The 13,493-nt window shown below is 54.8% G+C and overlaps 1 protein-coding gene across 2 annotated transcripts; it reads left to right on the plus strand.

The window, feature by feature from the left end:
• Positions 1-201: 201 nt before the first annotated feature.
• ECE2 (endothelin converting enzyme 2) lies at positions 202-12,879 on the plus strand (the record flags this gene model as incomplete). Of its 2 annotated transcripts, XM_080816206.1 has the most annotated exons (19): positions 202-240; positions 528-614; positions 962-1,097; positions 1,317-1,532; positions 1,973-2,097; positions 2,189-2,335; positions 2,495-2,560; positions 6,002-6,190; positions 6,909-7,051; positions 7,435-7,549; positions 9,033-9,143; positions 10,052-10,150; positions 10,255-10,332; positions 10,844-10,947; positions 11,139-11,249; positions 11,375-11,442; positions 11,603-11,793; positions 11,911-12,006; positions 12,703-12,879. In XM_080816206.1, the coding sequence occupies 19 exons, from the start codon at positions 202-204 to the stop codon at positions 12,877-12,879; spliced, it is 2,298 nt and encodes a 765-aa protein (XP_080672332.1). The 2 variants fall into 2 exon arrangements, with proteins under 2 accessions (XP_080672332.1, XP_080672333.1); XM_080816207.1 differs by lacking the exon at positions 528-614.
• Positions 12,880-13,493: the final 614 nt, after the last annotated feature.

Genomic DNA, 13,493 nt, shown 5'->3' on the forward strand with positions numbered 1-13,493 from the left:
CGTTACCCCCCACCCCCGGGCGCGGCGCGGCGGCGGGAGGGGGCTCGGCAGGCGGGGGCGGCGGCGGCGGCGGCGGAGCGAGGGGCTGCGACAGCGGCCGTGATGGCGCGCGGTGGCGGGACCGGGCCGGGGGCCGAGGCCGCGGCCTGGGCGAGGGCCAGCTGCCGGGAGCCCTAAGGTGCCGCCGGCCCCTACTCCACCATGAATGTCGCGCTGCGCGAGCTGGGCGGCGGCAGCAACGTGAGTGCGGGCCCCAGGCTCCGGGGACAGCACTGGGGCGGGGGGGCGGGGGGAGTTGAGGCCGAGGGGGCAGGAGGAGTCGGCAGGGACTCCGGCTGGCGGAGAAGGGGCTGAGTGCCGGAAGGGGCGCGGGTCGGAGGGGCCCCAGGCCGGAGAGCCCAGCAGGAGAGAGGGGATCCTCCTTGCGGACAGGAGGGGGCCCGGCCAGGCCAGGGGCACGGGGGCAGGGCCGTGGGCAAAGGGCCCTCTCTGCCTGACCTCGGTTGGCGCCCCCGACTGTCTGGCAGATGGTGGAGTACAAACGGACCACGCTGCGGGAGGAAGACGCACCTGAGACCCCCGTAGAGGGCGGGGCCTCCCCGGACGCTGTGGAGGTGGGCAAGGGGGTTCCCCCTTTCTCACCAGGCCCCAGCCCTGACGTGACACCTGGCAGACCTAGAGCTTTGGGCTGCCCTGGAGGGTCACCTGCCCCCACCTCAGCTTCATCTCTGGCCTCTGCGCTAGAACTATGGTGAGGCGATTGTATGCCATGACTTTGCACAAAGCGGGCTCCGGACTCAGCTCAGACTGCCTCATTGCCCCTGTGCCCAAAGTCAAGCCCTTTAGCGTCTTTGCTCCATGGCTCTGGAAACTGCCTGTGTCTTCGCCCTTTGGGAGGCCTTCTGTGATCTTGGATCCCCACTGGCAGCTTGCTAGCTCACTGTCACCCTGTGTTCCTCAGGTGGGATTCCGGAAGAGGACAAGAGACTTCTTGGGTTCCCACACCCAGTTGGAGTTGGTCTTAGCAGCTGTCTCTCTACTGCTGGCTGCACTGCTGCTGGGCTGCTTGGTGGCCCTGGGGGTCCAGTACCACAAAGGTAGGTGGGCCCACACCCGTCACCAGCCCTCCTAGCTGTGGGGGCTCTGGGGATTCAAAGGCCGCTGAGGTTTATTGTGGTCAGGCCAGTCTTCCCCCAGCTTTTCTCTCTCCTCCCAACGCTCTTGTTGTCATGACCCTTCCCAAAGCATTTGCCTTTCCTAGGTTCACTGACAGTTCCCTACTCCTGCCCCCCCACCCACCGTGTCCCCTGCCACAGACCCATCCCACAGCACTTGCCTCACAGAGGCCTGCGTTCGAGTGGCTGGAAAAATCCTGGAGTCCCTGGACCGTGGGGTGAGTCCGTGTGAGGACTTTTACCAGTTTTCCTGTGGAGGCTGGATTCAGAGAAATCCTCTTCCTGATGGGCGTTCTCGCTGGAACACCTTCAACAGCCTCTGGGACCAGAACCAGGCCATCCTGAAGCACCTGCTGGGTGAGTGGGGGTGTCGGGGAGGCACTGTGCCAAGTAAAGCTCACACCTGGAACAGGGCTTTGCATTTAGGTACTCAGTACATGTCTGGGACTGAATGAGTAAGTGGACAACTGCAAACTCTGCAGGGGTGGGGAATGCGGAGAGCTGGGGGACTCTGAGAGGTGGGGATGGATTTATGGGGACAGACCTCTGAGTATATCCTCTGCATTCTGTTTAGACCACTGTTGAGGTGGGGTGGCACCAGGGAGTGCGTGCCTGGAGATCTCTGAGGGTTTCCATGGGCAGGGGAGAGGAAGTCACACTTTGCTGTTTCAGACAGTCTTCCTGGCTCTACATTAGGACTGTCCCGTCACAAGGCGAGGAGAGGGACCAAGAAAGGGCCCAGGACTCCTGTCAGCAGTTGGCATAGTTGCTGACTGGACCCGTGTTCTCCCCTGCAGAAAACACCACATTCAACTCCAGCAGCGAAGCTGAGCGGAAGACACAGCGTTTCTACCTCTCCTGCCTGCAAGTGGAGCGCATTGAAGACCTGGGAGCCCAGCCACTTCGAGACCTCATTGACAAGGTAGGACCCCAGGATAGGGCTTGGAGAGGATGTGGCCCCAGAAAGCTTTGGGGGCCCCTGTGCCATAGTTTCCACTGTGGTCTCTACTCAGATCGGTGGTTGGAACATTACCGGGCCCTGGGACCAGGACAACTTCATGGAAGTACTGAAGGCAGTAGCAGGGACCTACAGGGCCACCCCTTTCTTCACGGTCTATGTCAGTGCCGACTCTAAGAGTTCCAACAGCAATGTTATCCAGGTACCAGTCTGGAGACAGGTTGGGAGGGACTCACAGACCATTTGCTGAGCCCAGACTCTCCTCCCTTATGACACAGGCAGGCTGGGGTGGCTCCATCCCCTGGACAAGAGTCCAGGTGGGTGTTGGGGGAAGGCTCACTCCTTTGACTTGCTGTTGCAGGTGGACCAATCTGGGCTCTTTCTCCCCTCTCGAGATTACTACCTAAACAGGACCGCCAATGAGAAAGTAAGGAGCGTCCTCAGAACACCCACCCCTCAGTTGAGCTGGGCCGATGCTTGTTTACTTTTCCCTTTGTCCAGGGTCATAGCGGGGGGAAGGTGAGCCTGTCCTGTCACCTCGTCAGCCGGCTTCCCTTCCATCCTTCTTTCCCCCTTCACTCTTCCTTCATTTCCTTCCTCCTTCCCTCCCAGCCTTCCTGCTCACCCTCCTCGCTCTCCCTTGCCCCTTTCTTTCAGTTCCCTCTCCTCTTCTTTCCTTCCTTCCCCTTCTTCTTCTAGGCACCTACTGTGTGCCAGGTGTCACGGGGCAGCTCTGAGATGTACCCGCAGAGCCACTGCCACACAAACCTTTCAGTGGAGATGGGTTCGTGGACCCCGATAGCTGAGAACAGCCTCAAAAGGGGTCTCTAGGTCTTCCTGATGAGATTGCATCGGAACCAGGCTGTGTAGAATAGCTAAGAGTGGCTGAGGGCATGCTGGGTAACGAGAAGAGTGTAAACAAAGTCTTGAAGAAGGATAAAGCTAAGGCATGTTTGGACCATGAAAAGGGGTCCAGTTTGGCAAAATGTGGTGGTCAAAGCAGATGACAGGCTGAACACGTGGGTAGGAACTAGTTGTGGAGGGGACCTGGAATCCTGTACCATGAAACACTGAGTTTTATTTTATAGGCCTCCTAGAGCAGGAAGGGGGAACCCAGTAAGCAGTGCTTGGTGTGACAAGTAGAAGCAAGAGAAGGAGCCTGGAGATGAGCTAAGTCAGTAGTACTCTAAGCTCTGATTCTCTAAGTGCCCAGATATGGGAAGTGGCAGAGGGAATATTACGAAGGGGAGGATGCAAAAGACATAACCAAGGGCAAATCGTGAATTGCAGGTGACTGGGTGTTCAAAGAGAGGAGTAGGAGGAAGAGATAAAGACAGATGAGGCTGTAAGCCTGAGTGATGGTGGAATGGAGGAGTCATGGAAGAACTAGGGGTGCCTGGAGGAAGAACTGGCTCAGAGCACACTGGGGAAGAGGAGACAGTGTGACATCACAGGAAAAGGGCAGACTTTGGGGTCAGACCTTGATTTTGATCCTAGCCCTGTGGCTTGGTGCAAGGTGAAGCTGTTTCCTTATCTGTATAATGGGGATCATAGCATTTACCTCCTATGGTGCCTGTTTGGGGAAGGGGGGGTTACAAGCTCATGCAGGCACTCAGGGAGTGGGAACCCCTCATTTTAGACGTGTGATTGTGAGCAACCTGGGTACCGTCTACCTGGTGAGGTCAGCAGATGGCTGTGGAAGCCGGGTGAAGTCCCAGAGAGAGGACAAGGCTGGAGGGATCTGAGGGCTTGTGGGGCATCTGCTTAAAAGTGTAAACAAAGGCTTAGGATAAATGAGAGGCTGGACAAGAATACAAAAGGGAAAGAAGTATATTCCTGCATTTTTGAGTCAGTGGGAGAAAGAGATCCAGTGAGGTAGGTCACTGTGGAGTAACTATACCGGGAGAGTCCTTTGTCCTCAGCCAGACCCTCCTCCAGGCTTGTGGTAAACAAGACAGGGCCTTTGCCCTCTCGGTGGGGGAGAAGCCATGAAGTGGCTCGGCGTAGCCCATGTGCAGTTGCTGGGACTGTCACAGAGGGCCAGCCCGGCATTTCCAGACTGAGTGTCACAGGGGACCAGCCTCGTCCAGGGATAAGGCAGACTGCTGTGAAAGGAGAGGGTTCAGGCAAAGGGAAGAGCTTATGCAAAGGTTCCAAGGTGGGAGGTCATATAACCCGCTGATGGACCAGAGAGGGAAATTCAGGGTGTGTGTGTGTTGGGGGGGTCCTTCTGGACAGATATGTAGATTCATATTATGCATGGACACTGTGGATCAGATTCAGCATTTATCCCAAAAGAAATGGAAAAGGAGGGGCAGGAATAGGTGTGTGGTTCAACATCACCTGAGTCAGGAGAGGAGAGAATTTGCAGAATCCTGGAGAGAAACACATGGTTCGACCAACTGGCCAATGGTGGGAGAAAGCTTCAGTTCAGCCCTGTGTGTTGCTGGTTGTCTCAGGCAGGAAGTCTGTGCCAGCATCTGAGGGAAGTTGCAGCATAAAAGGTTCACGTAGGATAAAAACTGAGGAATAAAATGGGGTTCAGGAAAGTCTCAGCGTAAGTCTTCAGCTAAGGGCAGGGAAAGAAGGGGACAAGTGAGGGGGGTGGCGGCAGGGCAGGGTCAGGATGACTGACTGGGCTGGCCAACTCCTCAGGAGCTGGGATGACTGGGACTGGTCCTCAAATCTCTTTCTCTGACACCAGCAACAAGGAAGAAGAGAGGCGGGAGAAAGACTTTGAAGTAGAGGGAATGGATGTTAAGGGACCTGGTCCTTTCAATGAGTAGAAGAGGAAATGGCCTTCGGCGAGTGAGGGAGCCCAGATGGGGCTTAAAGGGCAGAATGAGTAGTGGCACCTGAGAGGAGGGCCCCAGGGAGCGGGTGCTGAGCAGTGCTAAGGGTCTGTTGGCGGGGTGCTCATCTCTTCATTCAACAAAAATTTACTGAGCACCCACTATGTGCCAGATGCTGTACTAGAGCTTGAGGCCACTGTGGAGGACAGAGGAAACAGCCCGCCTCACTGGAGCTCGAGTACCAGCAGAGACTAAAGCAGCATGAGTTTGCCCTGCGCCCACGGAGCCCTGGGGCCATGGCTGGAACCACCAGGCCTGAGCCACATTAGGACTCTGCCATCTGCTAGTTTGTCAAGGGGTTAAGTCATGCAACCTCTTCAAGCTCGTTTCCTCATCTGCAAAATTGGACTAATATCGACTCTATAGAGTTGCTGGGAGAGGGAAGAAAGATACATTACCTGGAGGGCCCCAGCAGAGTCTGATACATGTGTATACCTGTGGTCACTATGTATTTTTCTGCACATTTCTCCCTGCTGGATACTAGAAGGGAGATGAGAAAGCAGCAAGGTTGAGGCCTGGCTGGATGGGAGATGGAAGACCCTCAAAGCTACTGTGGACCAAATTCCTGGTGGGGTCCACTCAGCTGTTAGGTGAAGGTGTGTGGTCACTGAGGTGCTGAAAGGGTAGAAGGGCTTTAGGAAACGAAAAGGCAGAGCGGTGTGGGAAGCAGGTCCACCCACTGGACAAATATTTGCGGGGCACGTGTTCTGTGCTGGGCCCCGTTCTAGGCCCTAGGGGTGGCGGGTGAATAAGCTACTGTGACTTGCAACGGCGCTCTCCTGAACTTGCCTTGTCCTTGGGGAAATAGATGATAAGTAAGTACACAAATAAATCAGCAAGATCCTAGCAGATGGCGGGAAGCAGTATGACAGAAACAAAAGGGGATTGTCCAAGAAAGCTTCTGTGAGGAAGGTCAGCAGAGGAGATGGTAAGGAGAGGTGGGGGCCAGAACAGACCCCCTCAGCCTTGGGCAGGACCTGTTGCTGGGCTCCAAGGGTGACTCAGGGCCTTGACAGGTCCTCACTGCCTACCTGGACTACATGGAGGAACTGGGGATGCTGCTGGGTGGGCGCCCAGGCTCCACACGGGAGCAGATGCGGCAGGTGCTGGAGCTGGAGGTCCAGCTGGCCAACATCACCGTGCCGCAGGACCAAAGGCGGGATGAAGAGAAGATTTACCACAAGATGAGCATCGCGGAACTGCAGGTGCGGCAGGCGGGGAACATGGACCGCTGGGGGTGGGGCAGCCCCTAGAGCAGGCCTCCCAGCTCTCTTTCCTGTGGTCCTCCTGAGGCAGCCGGTCCTTTCCTCATTTGCTTGATTTTCTGAGCTTCCCAGCTACACTGTTACTATCCATTTTAGGTCACCTCTCACTAGGCCATCCCTTGGTCCCCTTTCATGTTGCCTGGGGATGCATAGAGGGATTATGTTAAAAATCTGTAACGATTTGTACAAGATGTCCACAAAACAATTAAAAGAAATTTAGAAGTATCTCCTGGAGGGCCCTTACTGGGCCAGGAACCAACCCTTTAGTTGGATGATGGAGAGGTTAGATAAGGGGGCGGGGGGGGGGTTCTGAAGGAGAGACTAGTCATGTAGGGACCCTGGATGGTGTCAGGGAGTTGGATTTTATCAACTGTTGTGAAAATATTTGAATATCTGTGCCCCAGCTGAACATTATATAGGCTGGTTTTTCTTGTGTAGTAAATGACTGGCCTCCCAGATCAAGGAGCATTCAGGCCTGGAAAAAGGTTTATTGCGGGAAGGGGCTACCAAGCAGCTACTAGATGTTGCCATGGCAATGGGAAAGATTCCCAGGCTCCAGCATATCAATGGGGGAGGGGTCTGCTGGCAGCCAGGCAGGCAGGCAGGCAAGGAGGCTTGAGTTTTTTGTTTTTTGGTTTTTTTTTTTTTTTGGCTGTAGGGCCTGGCACCCTCCGTGAACTGGCTGGAGTTTCTGTCCTTCCTGCTGTCACCACTGGAGCTGGGTGACTCTGAGCCCGTGGTGGTGTATGGGACGGATTATTTGCAGCAGGTGTCAGAGCTCATCAACCACACAGAGCCAAGGTTGGGAAGAGCCCAAAGTGTGGGAGGTGGGGCTCAGAGCTCCACGCAGGTCCAGGCAGGGACTGGGCATGGGAACTGGCACAGCCAGACACAGAGCAGCCTTTGACAAGGCCCTGGACCTTCCAAACAACAAAAGAGAATGTCTGCAGGCCGATCCCCTAGGCTGGGGCTTCAGGGGGTCCATTTACACTCTTTATTCCCACACCTGGCTCCAAGCTGACCTCTGCAGGCAGGTGTGTGGTCCCAGGGTGAGACAGAGGGATTCTGGGACAGCTCCTCCATATGCCTCTCGGGACTTCAGTTGCCTGCACATTCGTGGAGCAGATTTGGGGTGGAAATGGTACCACAGCTGCCCTTTCCTTACCTTCTGGTCTGGATGCCAGCGTCCTGAACAATTACCTGATTTGGAACCTGGTACAGAAGACAACCTCAAGCCTGGACCACCGCTTTGAGTCCGCACAGGAGAAACTGCTGGAGACCCTCTATGGCACCAAGAAGGTGGGATTTCTGACTCTGTCCCCACCTTCCAATCCAGCCTAGGGTGCCTGTGTGTCAGGCACCACTGCCTCATGGTAGAGTGTGGAACACACGTGTAGGAACCAAGATGACTTGGGTTGCCATCCCAACTCCTCTGTGTTTTGGCCCACGGGACCTCGGTCGGGCAGGTCACCCAGTCTCTCTGTATCCTGGTGTGTGAAATAGGAATGGCAGCAGGGTTGTCTGAGGACTGAGCTGGTGTAAGTGAAGCTCATGTGCCTTGTATGCAGAGGCAGTCAGCTTTGATGATGATGGTTAAGGAGAAGAATAAACGTGCTTCTTAGTTTCAAGGTGCCCCGTGAAGTGGGGGACACGGACATGTAACAAACCTTGTATTTTCGGGTGATAAAGGCTCTCATCGTGTGGAAGACCTTTGTGCTATAGAACAGAGGAAGGGATAGCACATCCTATCCAGGGGAGGGGGAGGCATCAGGACAGTTCTTTATGAAGAGGCAACATTCGAAGAATTAGTTCAGCAAGGGAGCAAGGGAGAAGGGCATTCTAGGTAAAAGAACAGCATGTGCAAATTCCCAGAGGCCAGGAAGTCATGGACTTGCATGTGCTCTGTTATGGGAATAGGCTGACTGAGAGGCTGAGGGTGGTGAGGTGGGCCCGTGGCAGTGCACGAAGGGACCCGAGTGCTCTGTTAAAAAGTCAGGCATTGAACTGAAACTAAAAATTAAGAGAGAGAGAGAGAACTTAATTGGTTGAGACTTGGGGACAGTTTCATTGTGTTCCATCTCTTATCTTTGAAGATAATGAAAATAAAGTGACATATATTGCAAGCAAAAAAAAAAAAAAGTCAGGCATTCTGTCAGCAATGGGGAACCATGGGATGATTTTAAGCAGAATCACCCAGTTAGATCTAGGTATTGGATGATCTTTCTGGCAGCTAAATGGAAGAGGCAGGGACAGGGACAGGGCAGGGGATTGAGATTGGAGCCAGAGTATCTAGTTAGGAGGTGACTGCAATCTTTGGGCAAGGAAGTGGCAAAGGGATGGACTGGGGAGAGTACCAAGAAGTCGGGGTAGTAGACACTGGTGATAGATTGCATGTGGGGGGTAGGGAGATGGAGGAAGTTGGTGACCTGCGGGTTTCTGGCATGGGGGACTGACTGGATATAAGCCTGGGATATGGAGCTGAGCAAAGAAACTTCTGGCCCCCAGTGGGGCTCTTAGAAACTAAAGAGGGGGAGAGTACTAAGCACAGAGTGGGCAGCACACATGCTCTTCCTGCGGTTTTGCTGCTGAAGTTGGCACACTTTTCAGTTCTGCCCTTTGTTTCCTCTGGAGTCTGAGGGAGAGAGGGAAGCACCCCCCACCCCAAGCCCAGGTTGCCATTGCTCAGAGTTGAGAGGTCTGGCCCCAGAGAAAGAGAAGAGAAGGGCCCTCAGGCTGGAGAGCAGAGCCATCTCTGGGAGGCCTGGCTCTTTGTCCCTTACAGTCCTGCACGCCAAGGTGGCAGACCTGCATCTCCAACACGGACGACGCACTTGGCTTCGCTTTGGGCTCCCTCTTTGTGAAGGCCACGTTTGACCGGCAAAGCAAGGAAATCGTGAGTCTTCGAGGTTCTTCCAACACTAGTCCTTGTTTTGTAGTTCATTCATGTGTGTACATGAAGGGGCGGGGTACTGAGTGGAAATTCATCAATAAATGAATAGTAATTATTTGGGGTGGGAAGATTAGGAGAGGTTCTTTTTGTCCTTTAAAGTTCTCTGTATTTCCCAAATGTTCTGCAATGAGTTTATGTTGCCTATAGGGTTAGGAAAATAATATTTATTTATTAGGAGATGATAATGAGTGTGCTTCAAGTATTATCTGCAAGAATGGTTCTTGCAGTGTGGTTTATAATAGGCAGAAATGAAAACAGCTGGAACGTCTAATCATAGAGACTGGAAGAAAGGTTGTGGTTAGGGTGGATTATGAGGCCACCTAAAACTCATGATATAATGTCAAGTCAAAAAACAAAGTAGTTGACAAGATATGTGTATGTTGCACAACGTAATTCCTTGTTATATATGTATATTCAGGCAGGGAAAGACTCTCAAAGGAGATAATCAAGATCTTAAAAGGAGTCATCTCTGAGTGATGGGATTATAAGTGGTCTGTTTCCTTCTTCGCCTCTTCTCAACTTCCCATATTTTCTGCTATTAATGCCTTCCTTCCATAATCAGATAAAAGTCAACACACTATGTTAAATTATATTAATTCAATTAACTTATTGTCAGTTAATTTTTTTTATTAATTAGAAAAAAAGCCACCCACCATCTCAGTACCTTCACAAATGGTGTTTCCTCCTCATCTTCCCAAGATGCTCAGCCTTACTTGGAGTCCCACCCCCCACACCCCCCCCCCCCACGCTCCCCTGGAAGGACAGGGATGGGGCACTGGGGTGGATGGGAGGGGAGGGGGGAAGAATGCATCAGTGCAGTGGGAAGCCAACTTACACCCCCTTCTTCACAGGCTGAGGGGATGATCAGCGAGATCAGGACAGCCTTCGAGGAGGCCCTGGGGCAGCTGGTTTGGATGGATGAGAAGACCCGCCAGGCAGCCAAGGAGAAAGTGAGCCGTGGCCAGGGTTGAGGCGCCATCTTCAGGTGGGGATGGAGGATGCAGTTTTGGGGGGCGGAGCCGGGGAAAGGAAACCCTTAACCTGGTCTCTTCAGGCCGACGCTATATATGATATGATTGGTTTCCCGGACTTCATCCTGGAGCCCAAAGAGCTGGATGATATTTATGATGGGGTGAGTACCTGGGCTCACCGGTGTTGAACTTCATCTCCGAGGTGAGGGGGGCTCTATTCTTGGCTCAGTAATTGGGGCTCAAGCCCTCGGAGGGAAGGAAGTCCCTGTTGGGTCCTTCCAGAGGCAAGTGCAAGCGACAGACGCTGCTCACATGCTGGCTCTGTGCCAGGCTGCAGGCTAGCCGACAGCAGAATGCAGTGTTCCCAAATCCTACCTACCTGTGTAACCTTGGACAAGTTATATAACCTCTCTGGGTCTGAGTGTCTCCATTTGTAAAACAGGGATGGGGGTTGTTGTGAGACTAGAAGGAGGCAGGATGTAAACCACTAAAGCACCAGCAATGTAAATACTCTTTAAGTATTGGCGCTTTGTATTTCCTAAACATTTCAATCCTATTTTGCCATTGAGGAAAACTGAGGTTCAGAGAGGTGCTAATTAGTAGCCAAACTGGGACTATTCTCTTCTCCCACATGTTGTCTTGCTTGCTTTCTGCTTCCCGCCACTCGCACAGTATGAAGTCTCTGAAGATTCCTTCTTCCAGAACATGTTGAATTTGTACAATTTCTCTGCTAAGGTGATGGCTGACCAGCTCCGCAAGCCTCCCAGCCGGGACCAGTGAGAACGGGGGGCTATAGACACTTGGGGCAGCAGGAGAGATAGGGGAGCTTTCTGGGTCTGGGGAAGGGGGTGGCAAGACATCTCTAACCAGAAGCACAAGGTCTTTGCAGGAGGTAGGTCAGGGCTGCTGGGCTGGGAGGGGTGTCAGGAGAGTCAGGAGCCTCAGCCTCTCCCTCTTGCTCTCCCAGGTGGAGCATGACCCCCCAGACAGTGAATGCCTACTACCTTCCAACCAAGAATGAAATCGTCTTCCCTGCCGGCATCCTGCAGGCCCCATTCTATACCCGTAACCACCCCAAGTGTGTCTGTGGCAGGAGGGGCTGGGTGCTGGGGCCTGGGCCCGTGGGGAAGCTGGACCCAGGGCTGGAGGTGGGATCCAGAAGTTCCCCCACCATGTCCTCATGCAGCATTCCTCACCCACCAGGGCCCTGAACTTTGGTGGCATTGGCGTGGTGATGGGCCATGAGCTGACACATGCCTTTGATGACCAAGGTAGAGGCCCCTGGAGTTGCCCACAAACACCCCCCCCCAGCCTAGAATTCCTAGGGGTTCTCGCAAGGCCTTGGAATATTGGGAGCTGCCACAGGGAGCCTGGCTGCTGGTGGAAGCCTGCTCTAGTCATGGCGAGGTGCCAAGATTTAGTTCTCCTCAGGGCGCGAATATGACAAGGAAGGAAACCTGCGGCCCTGGTGGCAGAATGAGTCCCTTGCGGCCTTCCGGAACCACACGGCCTGCATGGAGGAGCAGTACAGCCAGTACCAAGTCCACGGGGAGAGACTCAATGGCCGCCAGACCCTGGGGGAGAACATCGCTGACAATGGGGGACTTAAGGCTGCCTATAATGTAAGTGGCTGGTGGGCCTCCAGTGGCTGAGGCCCACTTGTGTGTGTGGGGGGTGGGCAGTGGGTGGCAGTGGTGGGCGAGCCCTGATGGACTTGCCACCCTGGTGCCCGACTGCAGGCTTACAAAGCGTGGCTGAGGAAGCACGGGGAGGAGCAGCGCTTGCCAGCTGTTGGGCTCACCAATCACCAGCTCTTCTTTGTGGGATTTGCCCAGGTATTGCCGTCCTGGAAGATCTGGGGCCTGCCCCTCTCCCATTCCCTGTGGGCATGTCATTAGAAGTCTGGGGCATGCAGGAAAGGGACTGGGAAATGGGGCTGTAGGTGGGGTGTGGAAGGTGGCCTGGGAAGGTCTGGTGCCCAGAGCTTGAAAGCATGCCCGGAGGCTGGAAGAAGGAGAACTCTGCGGGAGGCTTTCACAGATCCCAAAGGCCAGGACCGCCCTGTTTGAGGGTCAGGGGTTAGGGTACAGGATTGATCCCCACCACAGTCCTGTAAGGTAGCTTTGGAGGAGGCAACTAAAGCTTGGGGACAGAGTGGTTCATCCACGGCTACCCCGGAACAAAGTAAGGGGCAGAGCAAGGACTCAAGGGGAGCTTTTCAAGACACTTTGCACTACCACACGCAGCCTCTGGGGGGGCGTGATTCTTCCCCTCAGATGTATGCATCCTTGGCAACCCAGTGTCCAGGGCAGCTTTGGAAGGCCCTCAAGGAATTGGGGAGGCAGGGTCCCTCCCTCGAGGCTGATAGCAAGGGCATGTGGCGGAGATGCCGGCTGTGTCCTGGAGGCCTCCTGAGCGGAGGGGCTGGGGCATGGTGGTTTGCATCCCCAGGATGGCTCTGCCGCAGCCCAGTCTGTGGCCCCCCGTCTGCACTAGACACCATATGTCCCCGTGTCTGTCCTGGCCTGCAGGTGTGGTGCTCAGTCCGCACACCCGAGAGCTCTCACGAGGGGCTGGTGACGGACCCCCACAGCCCTGCCCGCTTCCGAGTGCTGGGCACTCTCTCCAACTCCCGTGACTTCCTGCAGCACTTCGGCTGCCCTGTCGGCTCCCCCATGAACCCAGGGCAGCTGTGTGAGGTGTGGTAGACCTGGGACTGGGGAGATATAGCCCACTGTTGCCAGGACCTGGGGCAGCTCGCCTAGCAAGGCTGTTTGCTCCAGGTTTAGAGAAGGCGAATGCCAGCTACGCTGAGTCCAGCCCCTCCACACCGCAGGTGACATGAGTTCCACTCCTCCCTCAAACACCACATTGTGCCTCTGCTTCAGTACCCCTGCCTCCAGCAGAGCCCCCACCATTCACTGTGACATCCTTCCATGCCACCCTGCCTGGAAGAGGACTGGGGGAGATGGGGGCATCAGCTCCCACGGAAAGGAGTCTGCCTCTTCTAGTCCTAAGATCACTTGACTTGGTGGCCTTGGGGCCTGCTGTGCCTGCTGCACTCGGACCACACAGGGCCTGGGTGGTGTGCCTCCCATACTTCTCCCTGAGGCCCACTCAGTGTCCCCTTGGGAGTGGACCCAGCCCCTTTCAGCTCCACTCTCAGGGGCTACCCCCCAACCCATGTTCCTTATGCCGCTTCTCCCAATACTGCTGCCAACCCTCACTGGCAGACCAGCTGTGCTCAGCTCTTAGTGGAAGCCTGAGGGCCTAGACAAGCCCACCTGCTGCCTCCCAGTTTCCCTGGGCTCAGAGAGGAAGT

This window comes from Martes martes, assembly GCF_963455335.1.
Source record: "Martes martes genome assembly, chromosome: 1".
Lineage (NCBI taxonomy): Eukaryota > Metazoa > Chordata > Mammalia > Carnivora > Mustelidae > Martes > Martes martes.